A 19,766-nucleotide genomic window follows, 5' to 3' on the forward strand; every position below is an offset into this window, starting at 1 on the left:
TTGAGTAGGGCGTCAAACACCAATCAAATAAATAGGAATAGCTGAATAAATAAATATTAGGAAAGTGCACATTATAAACATAGCGCGAGACCTTGAAAAAGACAGATAAATGGCAGTTGGCTGTTTTAATACAGAGGCCCATAGCGGCGCATTTTTACTACAAAGGAAGAAATTACAGACGGGGATCGATGCTTTAGCTGTCTGACGTTACGCCTTTTCCTGGTTGGTGCTGGGTCATGGGCTTATGAAGTTGTTGGGATCAGGGTCCTCAGACCACTGGCAATACCTGTTTGACTCAGTGTCGACTCGAGTTGATCAGAGCATGACACGCATTTGCAATATTTTAAACATACTGATGTGAGGGCGGAACAAATGTGTGCCCACACGCCTGTTCATGTCACTTCGGACTCACCAACCACATTAGTCAAGAGCTGTCAACAAGCGCTGAACAGGGTTGTTCTACAGTCAACAGTTGAACCACAGCAGGTGCCCCGTGCGTTGCGTTTGGATTTAGACAGCATTGGTTATGGACCTGTGGGAAATCCGCTCTGTCCTCTTACAAATTCACAAATGCATTTTTTTTCTTTAAAAAAAAGAGTTTTAAATAACGGATTGATGAGTAGGCAGGCCTACTATATGCTGGTGTGAAACTCTTATATCACCAAGAGATGCCTACCATACAAGCCTACCCTTAAAATATACCTTAAGTTAAATCCGTTCCAAAATTGATGACGGATTGCATTCCTGGTAACGAATAAATCGGTTTCTGATAAAGAACGGTAAACACAGGTGCATTACTGGTAGTCTGAAAACAAAACAAAGCACGAAACAATATACCGGGTAGTCCTAAAAAAAATTTATCACCTGCATAATTACTCTTGGATTAAGAAATATCCTGTATTCCCGGGGGAAAAAAATGAGACGTCGCATATTTGACATATCCATATTTCGCCCTTATTTTATTTGTCATCTTCAGGATTGTTTACCGGCAACGCTGTGTGAAGCCTATCTTTTTGGTTTAAGAAAACTGGTATACTATATAAAAACTCAGGTAGGCCCAATTGTTCAAAACTGTTTTAAGATACGAGAATTAAATTTTAAGCAAAGCCTTCAGCTTTGTACTGAGCCCAATTGTAGCTTTGAATCTGGAAAGCTGCATTGGCTGGTTTTGCTAAATTTGAAATAATATAAATTTATACCGGTATTATACAGCTAATACACTTTCGAATACATGGGGACTGTAATAATCGCAGTTGTCCAAAGTCGCAGTATAGCAGTTTTAGTTCATATTTAATAGGCCAATAATGGTACACATGTTCTTTTTTTTTTTACGCGAAGTGCAAATTTGAAGACTTGGCTTAAAGCTAACTCGATCTGGTATTAAGTCTTAAAGCAGCTTTGAACAACCGGGTCCTGTATTTAATATGTCTTATTGTGCAGGCTAAAACAGTTTGAAATATTAGGTCAAATAGTATAAAGGTTATGAATTCCATCTGGGATTAAATTTTAATCTCCGGATATCAGGTCCACCGTTAAAAAGTTTACGTTGATTATAAAACTGGGAAGAAGGGAGCTGCATAAGTAGGATTAAGATAATAGGCCATTAATCCTCCTAAAATAAACAACTTTGAATCCGAGCGTGTTAAAACTTGAAGTAAAGTACTGTACGGGACTGTGGACAGACGAGTTATTACTGAGACAGGTCAAAATATTTTACGGTGAAACAGACGCATACAACGCGCTCCACAAGAAGTGAACCAGATGACAATTTCCGAACTCAACGTACGTCCTTTTGTAGCGAACATTCTCGCGCAAACGTGCTGTCAGAGCAACGATGGCTGCCGATTTGTTCGGGTTTGTTGACAAAATTTTATCCTCATTTTAGCGTGTTATTAAATTCGATCCGTGACATATATATAGAAGTCATGCTTACGTTGTTATGTTCTGTGTTTCAGCCAGGCCAATGCTGAATTTGTAGCAGAGAATTACCAACGCGCACTTGAGGTAAACATTACAACAACAACGTCTGCTTAAGTGTAGATAGAAAAAAAGCCACTCGCGGAGTAGTAAGTGATCACTTCCAGTCATCAATGCACATTCTGAAAGCGTGACAGAGGCATACGGGCGTGCCGTCACGACAATATGTACAGTAGGGCAGAGTGAGCTTCGTTTGGGTAGAAAAGTTATTGCTGTGTAAGAAGCCGAATAATCATTTCATGTAGTTCAATTAGATTAAACGATGTGGTGTATTTTCAGCAATTTCTGATATTTACCAGCCTCAGTTTAATCGTTGAATTCAAAACTGTGGTAGGTCCATTCTGCATGGCTCTTTGCGGAACGAAAGAGCCGACTTTTGGTGTGTAGCCTACTGATAAGAAATTTGTCTTTTTGATCACTCCTGCAAGTTTCAGTTAATTTCAGACTAGTTATATGCAGAAAACCTGACAGTGTGTTGACTTTTTTCTCTTCAAAATCGCGGTGTGTACGTGCGGCTCATCAAGTATATCCAAAATCTGGATTGTTTCCATTTCCATTTTTGGTGCGGGGTTCGGAGATTTTAGTATTCTTGATTCGCCATGAGAGTACAAAGTTATTTTGATGAGCGAGAAGGAAATATTTCCTTTGTGGTATGCACCTATCTCGTTTAATTCAACGATTAAATGTTCAGACAGGTAAAAATATCAGAAATTGTTGAATATAGGCCTCAATGTTTAATTTAATTGAACGACATTTCAGGAGCCTCACAAGTTCACGCAAGTTTAGTGAAACAAAGTGGGAGCTCTTGCAAATAAACACGGCAATTAGACATGACAGTGGCTGCCAACAGCGGAATTCATTGGGCTAAATGTCGACTGACAAGGTAAATGTCTGAATGTTAAACAAGGAGGCAAATGATTTAACTCACAGAATCTGAATGTTAGTGAAAGTCAAATAAAAGTGAAGAGTTTAAGCGTTTTGAATGAAGACTCTACCTTTGTGAAATTTGGCTTCTACATAACGCTAAGAAGACTTCGCACTTATGGCGGAACCATTCCTTGTTTCAGCTGTATACTCTGGCTATCAATGGTGACAGTACCAAGGATGAGTACTATGTCAACAGGTCCCATGCCAACATCAAATTAGAAAAGTACAAAGGTGATTGTGTCATTTTTCCTTTTTTACTTTGTGTGTACATGTATGTCTGTACATTGAATGGGGATATTTTCTTTATATAAAACTTATAAGGGTCAAGAATTTCATTACATACTTTTCTTTAGATGGCAGTATAGAGGAAGTGATGTGACGGACACTGGCAGAATTTGTGTATAGAGGGATTGATTTTTTGGTCGTTGTTTAAAATGTAACATGTAAAGTTATAGTTGTTGCCCCTGATTTGCTGATTATATTTGAGTGGTCACAGGTAGCTTGTGCTACACGAATGTGCATGCAAAAGTTAGCTTTGAAGCATTACTGAGCATACCATGTGTGATTTATGGCGGCTTATGAATGAGAAATGAATGGATGATGATGTACACAGTAACACTGTATGGGTAATCAAGGCAGTGGTCAGATTTGTGGGTTTAAGTATCTTACCAGAGCCAAGATCAAACGACTACACGTTCATGAAGCAACAGGAACACCTTGGAGAAATGGACACAAATACTTGACTTGTTTATTTATTATCTCTGCAAAGGGATGATTTGCGAGGCGTTTGTTTATTTGTTGGTCTGTCATACAAAGTTCTGGACGGGTGTGGATGAAATTTTGATGGTGATTCAATGCCCCGGTAGGCTTTATAGAGATACACTGTTAGCTTAGAAAATACATTTTGTTGGCGGACATCAAAATGACGTGGTATGTTTTTTTATTTCCTTTTAGATGCTGTTGTGGATGCAGACCAAGCTATTAAATTAAATCCCAAAAATGCTAAAGCTTATTTGAGAAAAGGGTAAGTTAATGTACATATTTATGTGGATTGATCTGGAGTGGTTTTTTCCATGCATACAGATGTACCTGTACATAATAAAATTTCAGTACACAAAACTTCTGTAAGGTTTAATGGAGCCACTCCAAATTACCTCCCTTGATTTCACTCTCCAGTTTAAAAGGTACGTCTCAATGAGTAAGCTGTGGTTAGGAGGGACATCAGTGAATGGCTAATGGCAAGTTTCGGAGTCAAACAGCGCAGACTAGTTGAAGGCACGATTTGAGGACAAATTATAATTTGGAAAGCGCAGGATAAACAAGATGTATTTCTTTAATCCATTTGAAGTTAATTTAAAGTCCTGGCCATATTTCCAGCTTGAGTGAACTCCCATCAAATATATATATTCTATCTGAGCTGAAAAAGTTTTCGTTTACTTAAGATCTGTCAACATTTCTGCGAGACCCAACGGGTGATATCATGTTTTTTTACATTCAGTTGCCTAGAAAATAGTTGTCACTGTTGTGGCATAGCCTACATACTACATGTTTTAATAGATGAGGTCCCGCTTTTCGTAGTATCATGCCTGAAAAACTAATCTCATGTTATGTCACAGTTGTTGTTGTGTAACAAGGGAGGTAATTCACAGCAGGCCTATTTAGATAACAAGATAATTCGAAATACAAATTTAGCTGATAGTCATGAGATCTTCTGCGTAAGTTTTTTTTACATATCCTTTTCTTTATAGAACAGCCCTTTTTGCTCAGAAGAATTTCAAGTCTGCTAAGGAGGAGTTTGTCAAAGGAGCTGAGATTGACGGTTTGTTCTTATTTCCACTTAAAACGCCATGGCATAAGGAGAAAGAGAAATCATTTCATTCCAGTTACAAGAAATACAGAGTTTAATGCTAACAGTCACTTTCAAGCCATAATATCCAGTGTATTTCAGATAATACTATTGGATTGATGTGTGTATTTAATTTTTATTCTAGCCTGATCACTTAAGCTAATTGCAAAAACTGATAAATTGGCATGTTTGCATTTTAGTTTACTTTTTGTGCTTTTTAAGTCATCAGTGTTATTTGTTTTGTAGAGTCTGACACAAGTTTGAAGACTTTGATAAGAAAGTGTGAGGCTGAAATGGAATGTAAGTGAAATTTCATTTTTTTATATGTTAAAGGACTTTTACTCTTACTGTAGTTGATGGAGGATATGCATGTCTTGCCACAATGATTACAGCAATCTGACTACATACATGTATGCAACTGAAATGTTGATTTTTGTGACTAATAAAAAATTTGCAACTATAATGAGTAATTTCAGTACTTTTTTGTGTTTTTCTACAGTTGGAGATTTAACATTTGATGTGTATTCATTTAGGATCTTTTATGAAAAGCTTTCTTGCTTATGCACGTATGTTGTTTAGAAATTTGTGGGGGTTTTTTGCTGTTTTAGCCTGTTTGTGAGTTTATACTGCCACTTTTTGAGTGAATTATTTTTGATGAAAAAATGACCCATGATATTGTTGACATGAAGCCTTTACCTTTGGTCTCATTCTTTTTTAGTGCAATCTAAGGATGATTTACCATCCCAGAAAGGGGTAAGCACCAAGCATCATGTATGTACTTGCCTTTTATTCAAACAGTGGTGTGCTTTGTCAGGCACTTACTTATACAAGAGAACACAATCTCACTGAAGTCACTGAAATCTGGTAGGTGAACCCTGTGCTGACTTGTAAACACTTGTAAGATCTGACTTAAACAAGATTCATACTGAGTTGTTGTTGTTATGAAAGCTGTACTGACTTGTTATTACAAGATCTGTACTAGCTTGTCATTATTAAAAGATCTGTACTGACTTGTCGTTGTTACATGATCTGTCCTGATTTGTCTTTATAAAGAAGGTTTTTACTGACTTGTCGTTATTACGAGATCAGGCCATGCAGGGGAAATAACTTTGGAATTTGCATTTTGTTGTGGGCCTTTCCCATGCAGAATGTAATGCAGATTTTTCATTTCAAATGTGTTTTAACTCTTGCTTTGTATTCAGTTTTTCACAAATTATTAGACATTTTTGTATCCTAAAATGGTTTATGTTGTTATACGTGTTACACCTTGAAATAAATAAGTGAAAGAACCATTTCATTATCTGTTGTTATTAGCCATCTGTTGGTGGGGGAGACATGAAGGAGCAAACATCCTCAAACTCTGTGATGGATGCAAAACAAGAAACCACCAAAGTTGTCCCCCCTGCAGAAGAATCGGTGCCAAAAATAAGGTTTGAACAACCTCTTTTAACTTAGTCCTCTTCATAAAATAAAGGAAATGTTGATTTTGTATATTCAGATAATGCTAATTTTTTTTCTTGATTTTTCTTTTTTAATTTACAGTAAATAAGTAGGAAAAAGCTTTGAAGACACTATATTTGCAGTTATTTTTGATAATGTCAGACTAAAATGAAACAGAAGAGAAAACCTAATTTCCCTTCTTTAGATCAAACCCAATGCTCAGCAGAGATTGAAGTTAATACCTGGACAAACCATGGAAAAAAATGGGCCATTTATCACAAGAGATCATAACTTGCTTTCTTTAGATGTACTAAAGCATGTTTAATCCAGAGGTTATAATTTGGTTTATTCTACACTTGTGAATATTAGCATATCACCCACTATCTTCAGAACTCTGTATGTAGATTTTGACAAATACATGCATATCTTTGCACATTAAAAGTTGACATTATATGTTGATGGTGGTTGTGATTCAGGCATGATTGGTACCAGACCCAGTCCCAGGTTATTGTGGCTGTCATGCAGAAGAATGTGAAGAAAGAAGACTTGAGTGTTAACATTGAACCTACATCTGTAAGTGCTTTACTTCACGAGGCAAATGTGAAAAGATGCAGTTATAGCACCCAGTATAATGAAAACTTATGTTGTAAATAGCATCCTTTGATTTTAAACTCCTGTCTAGTACAAGGATATTAAAATATTTGTTGAAAGAAAAACTAATGACCACTGTATATTTATAATTAGTGAATGAATAAATATCTGATTATGGCTTAGTGTCACATCACTCATACTTCAACAATAGCTGATTATGGCTTAGTGCCTCATCACTAATACTTCAGGAGTCACTGATTATGGTTTACTGCCACATCACTAATACTTCAGCAAACACTGATTATGGCTTAGTGCCTCATCACTAATACTTCAGGAGTCACTGATTATGGCTTAGTGCCTCATCACTGATGCTTCAGCAATCACTGATTATGGTTTTGTGCCACATCACTAATACTTAAGGAATTAATGATTATGGCTGAGTGCCACATCGCTAATACTATATCATGACAACTGTAATCAGTTAGACCCATGCTGATATTTATTGTCTTAAGACTTAAGTCAAAAATTCAAACACAGCCACAATTAAAATGTTTTGGTGTAGAAAATTTGTACATGGATTCATTTTTTTTGGGGGGGGGGTGCTTTTTAAGCACTTGTAATTTAAGTCTCAGGTGGTGCTGAAGTTTTGTTTATATCATAGTCAGAATATTTTTGAAATACTGATAAAATGAGGGTTTTTCCAGGTCTCTCCTTGATCCCCTGCATTCATAACACTGACCTAACTAGCCATCAACATAATTCACATGTCACGTGATGAATGTACGAGAAGATATCCTGTACCTAATCATTCGCCTTCTATCGGCAGATAAGGCTTCACACACTCTGTTTTTTACCCGTTCCTCTTTTCTTCTCAGCTCTGTATTACCATCAAGCTGTCCAGTGGCCGTGACTACCAGCTTAACCTGGACCTGGCCCATGAGGTGGTTCCTGACCAGTCTCAGATTAAACTCCTCACTACAAAGGTCAGTGGTTTGTGGCTCACAACTCAAAAGTTTTTGCAATACGTCAAGACAGGAACATCTACTGTAATTTTTCTCTGGCATGTTTGCATGGTGTTTATTCAGACATATTATGAAGGCGTTATTCTGTGTAGAGTGATATAAGTTTACCTTTTGTGAAACGCTGAAAATGTAGTTTTGTCTCCAGAATCAAATTAATAATGTGTAAAAATTGCACTCACAGTTGTTCTTTCATATGCAAAAAAGGTTGAGGAATTAGAGTATATAGTGTCACTATAGTGTCTAGTGTCCAAAGTTGGCTGAGACGAATCCAGGATTCGAACCTCAGAGTCAGACACCAAATTGCCAGTTATACAGGCGAACCATTTAGACCACTTGACCTCAAAAGCAGAAGGTAGCTGATCGATAGACTTTACAGCAAACATGCATTACCCCTCTGATGATCAGAAATGACACAGTTCCCTAATAACAATAATACTGTCCCTTAACATCCACTTTCTAAATGACACTTTACAATCTGATTGCCTTTTAGTCACTGGGACACACAAGGTATGGGGTCGAATATGGTGGCAAACAGGAAATTTGTAAATTCCTGTCTTTTGTCATTGTTCGTGGGTCCTAGGGGACAGTAAGCAGTGAGAGACGCGCATGTGGCTGTGTGGGCAGTTTTACAACCACTTGCCCTATGTCAATATTGTGTACATATCTGTACCTTACATGTGAAAAAGTTCGTCAGTAACTTGACAAAAGCTATATGGTTCCCTTACCTATAAAACTTACAGCCATCATGTATGTGAAAAATGCATTAACATGGCATTAAACGGGAATCAGATAAATAGGTAAAAACAATTTAAGGTCAATTATTTCACCACAGGATTGAGTGATTGATTTGTTAACGTTTGCAGATTGAAGTAAAGTTGAAGAAGGTAGAAGGTATCCAGTGGTCATCTTTGGAATCCAAAGGAGAGCCTTCCAATATCAAACAGATCGGTGTATCAGGTAAGCTCAGGTAGGGGTCAGGGGTCAGTTTCATGAGGTCCACTTAAAGTAAGCAGTTGATTACGTACTTTGTAGATTTACAAAGTGGACTTAGCTAAGGACTACTCTACATTAAGTATTCTTCATGAAACTGGGGACTGGTCTGGACTGGGGAAATGTGACCTGTTGTTTCTTAACATCAGAGAAAGTGGCTTGAAAGGGAAAGAAAAGAAACTAGTGAATTTATAAATTGTTTGTTGAATGCTTATTTAAAACTAAACAAGGAAGTTGTGTTCAGTTTTGTTACCATTGTTCATCTTTTGTTAGGTCAGTGAAAAATATACGAGGAAACTTGTAATTTTATGCGTGTAAGTGCATGCATGTGCATGTGCCTTCAGTTTGATGGTGGCCATTATAGCGGTTTGATTTCACTTTAGATTAATTTGATATATTTTTTTTTTGTTACTTTTTTATCTTTTTTTTTTTTTGATGAAAAGTGGTATGACCAGGGCCATACTGCTTCTGATGCCACTGCAAGATCACATGATATCATTGCATCTAGCCATTAGATCCTGGCTGGCCTGGTTTGGGCGTAGTCATTCATGTAACTGGTTGGTGTCATATCTGGTGTCTTCATGTAACATGTCACCTTAATGTTTTCACCAAATTAAAATAACTTGACTCTTTCCATTTCCCCCACATGGTTCAAATATGGTGTTCCAAACAGGTCTTTTAGTTTTGTTTCCTTAATAAAACATACTTGCACTATACCTGAACAGTTTGCTCTAAATTCTCATGATTATGGATGTTAAATGTATGCTGCCTAAGCACTGTACTTAATCTTACTAGGAGTCAGTGCATGGTGATCCAAAGTCTTCAAAACCCTTCAACTTGTGTGGGTGTGATCTAACCATGCATATTGTAGGTGCCTCAGGGGCAGATGCCAAACCCAAGTACCCAACGTCTAGCCATCACACCACAGACTGGGACAAACTGGCCCAGAACATTGCCAAGGAAGAGAAAGATGAGAAACTGGAAGGAGATGCTGCATTGAATCAGCTGTTCCAGCAGATCTATGCTGATGGCAGTGATGAGGTTAAAAAAGCCATGATGAAATCCTTTGTAAGTTCTGCTGTAGTTCATATGATACGTTACCATTTCCAAGAGATTAAGTCCTATGTCGACTTATACTTGACATGGATTATAATATTTTGGCTCGTTTCAAACAATTTTCTTATCTTTAAACAAGAGTTTAAGCAAAGGCTAATTTATTTGCATAGTAGTATAGCAATACTGTGGGATGAACCATGTCTAATTTTTTTTTTTTAGGCTGTAAGTGGGAAGGTCTGTCAGCAGCCTGCAGATGGTCATGGGTTTCCCCTGGGCTATGCCCAGTTTCCTCCCACCACAATGCTGACTGCCTTCATATAAGTGAAATATTTTTGAGTACGGCGTAAAACACCAATCAAATAAATAAATGGATATTTTTTTTAATCATCCCCAAATCCAGGACAGACGTGTACATGTGTATATTAAACTTTGTTAAAATGGACAAATATAAACAAATGGTGTATTTAATTTTTATTAGTTGCAAATGCTTGTAAGTCATGTTTACCTCAGACATTTACTTATTTGTTGACTTTTTGTCTTTTCTTTCTGCAGTATGAATCCGGTGGAACTGTGTTAAGCACCAACTGGAATGAAATTGGAAGTCAAAAAGTTGAAGTAAAACCACCAGATGGGATGGAGTTTAAGAAATGGGAGAGCTGATCGAAGGCCCTAATGACAATTTCCTGACTCTCCATTCTGTGTATGATTTGAGTCGGTATCTTTCCTGTGAGATGGTCAGTACTGGATCATCAACTCACAGGTTTTATTGAATTCTCATTAACCACAATCACAGCAGTCAGTCATTATCAGAGAACACTCGTTAACAAGCAGGTTACCACCCAAGCCTCCATATTGCCAGCTCTGGCTGGTTTTTGATGGTTTGAACTGGTCAGTATTGGCATTGAACACCAAGGCCAACACATCATTGCTGTAACCTTGGAGCTTCAGGAAACCAATGAGATTGGTAGCCAGGAAGAGCTTATACACGTGCCTGTGTGAAAATTGAATTACCTGCGTGCAGTTACTACAGCTGTATAATATATTTACTGTGCGGGAATTTTCCTTCCAAAATAAATGGTACAAAAAAACATAAAGACTCGTCTTTTTCTATCTCTTGATGGTATTTGAGCATGAGAATCTCACAATTGATTATCACCGGTCATGTTACCAACATTTTTAGTATTTAGTATTTCTAGGCTTGCCAACTGTTCAAAAGGGTATAACTTGTTTCCGATACTTGTTTGGAGCATGTTGCGTTTGTCTTCTGGCATGGTAGGCATGGGGTGTAAAGGTGTGCACGCTTGATAACATTCACACATGTAGCCTTATGTCTAATAGCAGTTCTACCCTGATTGTGACAATTGTGATGGTTATTGCCTGGAAGCCAAACAACTTTTGTTGTTTTTACTTTAAACAACTTTACAGGCGTAGGATGTAAAGGTGTGCACACTTGATCACATTCACACATGTAGCCTTATGTCTAATAGCAGTTCTTCCCTGAGTGTGACAATTGTGATGGTTATTACCTGGAAGCCAAACAACTTTTGTTTTTTTTTACTTTAAACAACTTTACAGGCGTGGGATGTAAAGGTGTGCATGCCTGATAATATTCACACGTGTAGCCTTATGTCTAATAGCAGTTCTTCCCTGAGTGTGACAATTGTGATGGTTATTACTTGGAAGACAAACAACTTGTGTTGTCTTTACTTTAAACAACTTTACAGGCGTGGGATGTAAAGGTGTGCACGCTTGATAACATTCACACGTGTAGACTCATGTGTAATAGCTGTACTGAATGTGACAATTGTGATGTTCATTACCTGGAAGCCAAACAACTTTTGTCATCCAGTTGCCTGTAGGAGCATGTTGCGTTTATCTGCTGGCATGGTAGGCGTGGGATTTAAAGGTGTGCACACTTGATAATATTCACACCTGTAGACTCGTGTGTAATAGCTGTACTACCCTGAATGTGACAATTGTGATGGTTATTACCTGGAGGCCAAACAACTTTTGTCATCCAGTTGCCTGTAGGAGCATGTTGCGTTTATCTGCTGGCATGGTAGGCCTGGGATTTAAAGGTGTGCACGCTTGATAATATTCACACATGTAGCCTTATGTCTAATAGCAGTACTACCCTGAGTGTGACAATTGTGATGGTTATTACCTGGAAGCCAAACAACTTTTGTTGTCTTTAAACAACTTTACAGGCGTGGGATGTAAAGTTGTGCACGCTTGATAACATTCACACATGTAGCCTTATGTCTAATAGCAGTTCTTCCCTGAGTGTGACAATTGTGATGGTTATTATTTGCAAGCCAAACAACTTTTGTCATCCAGTCACCTGTAGGAACATGTTGCATTTATCTGCTGGCATGGTAGGCGTGGGATGTAAAGTTGTGCACGCTTGATAATATTCACACGTGTAGACTCGTGTGTAATAGCAGTACTACCCTGAGTGTGACAATTGTGATGGTTATTACCTGGAAGACAAACAGCTTTTGTCATGCAGTTGCCTGTAGGAGCATGTTGCGTTTATCCGTTGGCATGGCAGGCGTGGGATGTAAAGTTGTGCACACTTGATAACATTCACACATGTAGCCTTATGTCTAATAGCAGCTCTTCCCTGAGTGTGACAATTGTGATGGTTATTACCTGGAAACCAAACAACTTTTGTTGTTTTTACTCTAAACAACTTTACAGGCGTAGGATGTAAAGGTGTGCACACTTAATAACATTCACACATGTAGCCTTATGTCTAATAGCAGTTCTTCCCTGAGTGTGACAATTGTGATGGTTATTACCTGGAAGCCAAACAACTTTTGTTGTTTTTACTTTAAACAACTTTACAGGCGTAGGATGTAAAGGTGTGCACACTTAATAACATTCACACATGTAGCCTTATGTCTAATAGCAGTTCTTCCCTGAGTGTGACAATTGTGATGGTTATTACCTGGAAGCCAAACAACTTTTGTTGTCTTTAAACAACTTTACAGGCGTAGTATGTAAATGTGTGCACACTTGATCACATTCACACATGTAGCCTTATGTCTAATAGCAGTACTACCCTGAGTGTGACAATTATGATGGTTATTACCTGGAAGCCAAACAACTTTTGTTGTCTTTAAACAACTTTACAGGCGTGGGATGTAAAGGTGTGCACGCTTGATAACATTCACACATGTAGCCTTATGTCTAATAGCAGTTCTTCCCTGAGTGTGACAATTGTGATGGTTATTACCTGGAAGCCAAACAACTTTTGTCATCCAGTCGCCTTCAGAAGCATGTTGCATGGCTTTCTGATAAACAAGTCCTGTGATTTCGGAGTTTTGAAAAAGATAACGATATGGCGTGCGCCGTTGAGATACGATTGCTATGCTATCATTAGGAAGGGCATCGTATTAGTTCAGTCTGGGCATCAAACTTGGAATCACTGACATTCTCTAGTCTTTGAAGCTTATGTAGAGGTCTACAGCGCTAGTAGGACCGTTTAAGTGGCCTTAAATGGAGTTTGAAGGCTGGTACTTGCCGTCCATGAATATGACATAGATCTGAACTTCACAAAATAAATTCTTCAGTTCCTTGCCAAAGGTCATTGGGTTTCGCCCGGCTATCCGGCTTTTTACCGCAAAGAAAGCTGATCGTGCTTTATCTTGCCTTCAGCGGAACTCCGTGTCAGTAAGTAATACAGTAATGCACAAGAACACATTCCAAACACTTAAGTCGACGTAATCACTGGTCTACAAGATTTTAATGTCTTTAAACTTTGTCGTTAAACGCTTACTTTGATCACGATCAAAGAGAAAAGTTTTACAGCAAACTGTTCCGACGAAATTGCTTGTCCGGGCAAGTTTTGTCATTTTAAAATTTCTTGTGCCATTTGATTCAGCTGAAGCCACTGGCTAAGAAAGCTGCAAACTTGTGCCACTGCTCACAATTTTGGTGCGAGAATGATATTGGTGGAGGTTTAATTTAGGAAGAAAATCATGTCCAAAGCCTGCCAAACATCGAGACCAGTTCCCCCGTGCTAAGTCCGCTTACCGACTTGTAGTAAACTGTTTATAGGCGTTTGAGTTTTGTAGCCAAACCTTTCGTTATACATCTCTGCTCGGTGGCTTTAAGCCCTGTATATCGACTATCGGTAGAGGCAGTGGTCTAAATCAATCAGACACACGACGTTTTGGTTCCAACCCAGATTTCATTCAAGGAACGGTCCAACAAGTTGTCCACAATGCTCGTGTTTATGTGAGCTTGCGGAAGTTCCTTGGAAATGTTTGGTCCACACATTAATTTCGCTCTGCGAGTATGTGCGTAGTGAAGATAATTAGCAAAAGATGATATACTGTATCCCAGGGGCTTCGTCGGTATAAAGGCCTATGGAAAATATTCTAAAGTACGGCGTTTGGCCAAATCCCAATAAATCAGTTAATCAAAAGCTATGGATGGCTTCGTGTTTAATGAAACAAAGATTATTTTCCTTACCGATATGGGATTTTTAGATCATGCTTGCTTTCAAAGTTCTAGATCTCTGGACGTCATAAAGCTGAAGGTGCCATGGAAACACTTTATGGCTATTTACTTATTTATTTATTATTATTATTATTTTTTCTTATTTTGCTTAACACCAAGAACAATGACAATATGGTGCATGAATCAACAACAAGAACTCAGCGAAAGATATACTTAGTCATGATTTAATGCTCCGGTCGATGTTTGAAAGAAAATACACGTGCATGTACATATGTATGTATGTATATATATATATATATATATATATATATATATATATATATATATATATATATAAACATTCATGATGAACAAAAAAGCAAAATGGTGTGTAATACAAGTCGACAATAATGAAGTGGTCTTAACTGAATGTGAAAGGACTTTTAGCTGACACAAAGCTTTTTCCATTTAAAGGTCTAAATGGGAAATTTACAAAATATTAACAACTTGTATTAGCATTCAAACACCTAAATCTTGTGAATATGTACCAAATTCACAGTTTTTGTGATTTTCACCACTGTGAAAAAAACTTTGGGGTTGATTTATGTCGTAGCAGTGAAAATGTCAACAAATTTATCGTGCGTTTATATCTGGAATTGTCATATATGTCAATAAGCTGGACAAACAAATTGTCTCAGACATGTTTATTCAGACTTCACGTTTCGTCCATGTCTCTGTCGGTAGAGTACCTTGTGGATGAGTACTCAGCAGGCCGGCTACTGGTGGGGTGGCGAACCACTCTGTAGCTCTCAGATCTACGCGGTCTCCGGGAACTCGAAGAGCGTGATCTCGCGGAGTTTGTTGCCTGCTGCGCCTGCACAACGGCTGCTGCAGCCCGCTGAGCCAATCGTTCTGCCGTTGCTATGACAGCAGCTCTTTCTCTCAACCTATCAGAGTCTATGACGCCTAACATCTCTTCAGCGGTGTCGTCACTGTCGTCACAGTGGAGAACGACGTCGTCTGGGTCGGGATTGTATGGCGGTTGTTCGGGGGTTTCCAGAATGACAAGCTGATGGGCCGGCAATGGCGCCTTCAGACCGAGATCCTGGTGTGACGAGAGCTCTCCTAGCCCACTCATGTCCACCAGAAACTGTCCTTCTGTCTTCACATCGAAGTCAAAACCTACAAACATCTCCTCTTCGTTTATGCCCTGGACTGTTTCTTCGCTCTCCAATTCCGTCTCCTTAATGTTCTGATGTAGCTCGAACAGCTGTTTCACGTCGTTCGTGGATCTCGCCTGAGTAAATGTGTCCAGTTTCTTCTGCATGTCATTCCCGTTCTCGCAAATTTTCACGAAGGCCGCGTTTATCTTGGATTTCTGAGCTTGTATCATCTCCTTCATGTCCGAGATCATGGCGTCTTGTCGACGCTCCAACAAAAGGCGATATTCTATAAACGTGTCCTTTATTTTGCTCCTTAGTTGTCTCTCGAGGAGATCCAACCGTTTCGAAGCGTTTGCCAAACTGTCCGATTTCTCTTTCAAATGCCCCATCGTTTCGCGACCCTTGATCTCAATATTATCGAATTCTGCATTGAATTCGTCCAACGTCTTCGACACATCCACGATATCGTGGCCCTGGTTTTCTTTATGATCCAAGACAGTGCAATCTCTGCACACTGGCACTAAACAGCGCTTACAGAAGAAGTTCAAGGGTTGATTCTCATGCTTCGGGCAGTTGTTGCTCGCTTTGGAAACGGCCTTGGACAGAAAGTCAATCATTTGTATGACCCGATGGTCGCTGGGTAAGGCGTTGATCTCGGATCTGCTGATGTAAATCTCGACCCGGCAGCTTGGACATTTGAGAACCCCCTCCCTGTCTTCGTCGTGCCAGAGTAGGCCACGTCTGCCTGTCTGCTCGTGCATGTCGAACACTCTCTGCAAACATGGCTGACAGAACGTGTGGTTACACGGGAGAGATTTTGGCAGTCTTTCGTTCTCGTTGAACTTCTCGTGGCAGATGTTGCATCTGAGAAACTGCTCCTCAAACGCTTCCTCGTCCACAACGACGCTCCGTCTGGCCATACTGTCATCTTCTACGGCGCTCGTAGCCATTGTGCTACCTGAAAGCATAATACGGAATTTATGGCGTTAAACTTAAAGTAAAAAATGGTAATAAAATATTTCATTTTTCTATATCATCTGCCTTCAAAAATGTTCAAAACACTTTTCATCAGACAAAATAATAAGTATCTTAGTAACGGACTACATTTTAGGTCCATTTTACTCCTTGTTGACGTGACTTGAATACAGTAACAAGCAAACAGTAGCTCCTGTACGGACCTCAGATGTCCGTGTTCATTCAGCAATGTGTGCCAAGTGGAGTCACATATACTGTCACATATACTATCAATACATCGCCTGGCTCTAAGCGCTCATTATATGTAATCTCAGTATTTATTATGCATGTTTGAATTCCATGCACTTGAGATTGCAATAAAACCTAATAATAATAATAATAATAATATGCATATACGCATTCATGGTATTAAAGCTTTATTGTGCAATATTCCAATCCCTGTTTATATTAACAGTTTTGTGAGTAATAAGAAATTGGATACATGTTAAAGCTAAACGTGCAAAGAACGTAAAAAATTATTTGGTCACTAAATGAAATCCTAATATTTCACCTTTTTACATATTGAATTACAAAATGTTATTACGAAATACGTGCACGTAAGTATTAGTTATGTATTTATCTGATGGGTGTTTTACATCATGTGTAAGAATATTTCACTTATACGACGGCGGCCAGCATTATGGTGGGTGAAAATTTGGCGGAGCGCGGGGGAAACCCACGACCATCCGCAGGTTGCCGGAAAACCTTTCCACGTACGGTCGGAGAGGAAGTCAGCATGAGCTGGACTTGAATTTACCGCGACCACATTGGTGGGGGAGGCTCCTGGGTCATTGCGCCGCGCTGTCGTGCTAACTCCCTCTGTCACGGAGGCCCTCCATGTGAATAATAAGTCTGACAGTACATTCCACAACAAAACACAAATACTATGTATGTCATCTTGCAGACTTAAAGCTTATGTACTCAGGCAGTAAATTCAATGGTGGTGTCACTAAAACAAAAGATAAATATATTAGAAGAAAACAAACTTCAATTTTTTTTATATTAAGATAGCTATAGGAAATACCAGGCCAAGTTTAATATTACACAAGTTAGAAGTAAACAAGCAAAAATTTGTTACGAAAGTTTCTTTGTTAGCTACGAGGCCGCACGTCACGGGTGGATTTCCATGCCTAATTTCTAAAGCTTTTTAAGTATCACTAGTAAGTGTAGCAATATCAATTGTTCTCTAAATAGAACTTTGCCTCATATATATATTATATATATATATATATATATATATATATATATATATATATATATATATATATATATATATATAGCGTTCGTGTAGCTTACAGTCACGTTGATCTATCCCTTTAAAATGTGTCTAACGCAGCGCTCTATTGGTCAGTACACTTATACATGTATAAATCACAGTTGTAATGTAAGACGCAGTAATTTTTATGGTCACTGCCTCCTAGACAGAACGTTGAACAGGCAAACCGTTAAACTTACTGATCAATAACCGATTAACCCACCTTAGTAAGTTGTGTAGAGGAAACACAGTTTTGGCAAACTGCCAGCATTGTTTGACAGATGTTGACATTAGACGTATAAACAGCACGCATGCATGTATATAAATGCCAAGTAATTAGCGCGTGGTGTGGCCACCGTTAATTAGATTCTGTTGTCCGTTTTGATTAGATGTTGAAATTTGTATACATATCTTATGAATGCTGCCAAGTGGAACACTCCGTAAGACGCTTTGCAGCATTAAGGCATATACATGTTCCGCTTCATATATCTACACTAGATCTATGATCTTTTATTGATCAGAGATCGAACTATAGGTAACCACAGTGTAGCCTACGAGACGTTGCGTTGCCCGTATACTTAGCACAACCAGTCAGTTGCCACGATCGATTTTTCTCCATATACTCTTAATGAACCTCTTTGTAATATGAGATATGATACAGTAAATAAAATGCAAGTCCCCGTGGTGTGTAGTGTAATACAAGATGTAGCTTACGTATATGTCATTATATACAGTCCTAAACACGGGGAAAAAATCTTGTTGGGATCAAGGCTAAATCAGTGGTCCGGGAAAAATGTGTAAAACAAAACATGTTATTTTGTGTCAGATCGATTGACTATCGTACTTTGAATTAAGGGGTTTAACAATTTTTCATCACTTGAATATTTCATCAATATCACGTAATAATGTAACCTTTACCTTATATTGACGCCGACACTGTTCTACCTATTCAGTACTGGTACGACGCCGAATTTCATCCAGTGCTTCAGTTCAAACTTTCTTGTTCTATATTTCGACACAAAGTATGTTACATTCGCTTTATGAAGCCAGAAGACAATGTTGACTGTTTATGTTGGAACCATAGTCACAAAGCTGATCTCACTTGTGTACAGTATTAGTAATCACTCCTTGTACAAAGGTATGCGTGTCGATCAGCTGACGCTACGGGGGAAAGGCTTGGCAGAAAACCTTTACCAATACTACGTACTTGTGAGTGCAGGCCCAGTGTCGTCATAAAGCTGACATCAACAAAAATACACAGGGTCACCATGTGACGAAAAGGGCTGTATAAATACAAATTATAATCCAAATAGGGACATCTGTCCAGTGTGCTGGGTCAAAGATACAGTTGGGCCGTCGGGAATAGACCGGGCACGTTGCCAAAGAAAGCCAGACGTTTTAATATGTGAGGACAAGCGTGTTTGAAGTAGACGTCCGTATGTCGGGTAGGCTTATGGTAGAATGCATGGCCAAGAGACTTTGTTCAACACATGCACCACTTTGATGTTCATCCGCTATAAATAAGCCTGTAGGTACGGGTCAGAGAGAAGACAATGTACACTCACCTTTGCGGTCCGAAACTGCGAGTCCTTTGTCGGAGCCATGAGCGACTGTGGTTACAATGCTCGAGAGAGAGTAACGATGGAGACAAGTCCGGACATGCGTCCCTTCGGCGCGCGAACGGTTGAATTAAATACGTCAAAGAAAAAAGTTAAAAATCTAAAAAGAATAAAAATTTTAGTATTTGACCGACGTTCGTGTGCACCATAGATTGTGGTACATTTTTTTATTCTTCATACATTATATTTAAGCAAGAACGTTTATAAAAACTGCTTTCTGGTGCAAGTAAGGTTTCACTGAAAAGTTGTCTCCCTTTGCAAACAGTAGGATTAGAGTTACCTTCCCTGAAGCTTTCCGAGATGGATTTGCCAACCGATTCAATTTATTTATTTGACTGGTGTTTTACGCCGAACTTAAGAATACCGCCAACCGATTGAAGAGTTATTTCATTGAGTAGTTAAAGTTAGCGCCAGGTTTAA

General features: G+C 38.7%; 2 protein-coding genes across 2 annotated transcripts; one reads left to right on the plus strand and one right to left on the minus strand.

Moving 5' to 3' along the window:
• The first annotated feature begins 1,834 nt into the window (after positions 1-1,834).
• LOC135473464 (protein SGT1 homolog) lies at positions 1,835-10,924 on the plus strand. The gene is made up of 13 exons (XM_064753315.1): positions 1,835-1,854; positions 1,956-2,004; positions 3,045-3,135; positions 3,859-3,928; positions 4,653-4,723; positions 4,997-5,050; positions 5,469-5,503; positions 6,065-6,180; positions 6,667-6,763; positions 7,657-7,764; positions 8,667-8,760; positions 9,665-9,861; positions 10,402-10,924. The coding sequence occupies exons 1-13, from the start codon at positions 1,835-1,837 to the stop codon at positions 10,507-10,509; spliced, it is 1,110 nt and encodes a 369-aa protein (XP_064609385.1). The 3' UTR covers positions 10,510-10,924.
• A 3,763-nt stretch (positions 10,925-14,687) lies between these two features.
• Positions 14,688-18,801, minus strand: LOC135473748 (tripartite motif containing 13-like). Its single transcript, XM_064753627.1, has 2 exons — positions 18,646-18,801; positions 14,688-16,416 (listed from the first exon to the last, which is right to left on the minus strand). Exon 2 carries the CDS (start codon positions 16,406-16,408, stop codon positions 15,011-15,013), a length of 1,398 nt encoding a protein of 465 aa, XP_064609697.1. The 5' UTR covers positions 16,409-16,416; positions 18,646-18,801; the 3' UTR covers positions 14,688-15,010.
• Between the last annotated feature and the right edge of the window lie 965 nt (positions 18,802-19,766).

This window comes from Liolophura sinensis, chromosome 8 (genome assembly GCF_032854445.1).
Source record: "Liolophura sinensis isolate JHLJ2023 chromosome 8, CUHK_Ljap_v2, whole genome shotgun sequence".
Lineage (NCBI taxonomy): Eukaryota > Metazoa > Mollusca > Polyplacophora > Chitonida > Chitonidae > Liolophura > Liolophura sinensis.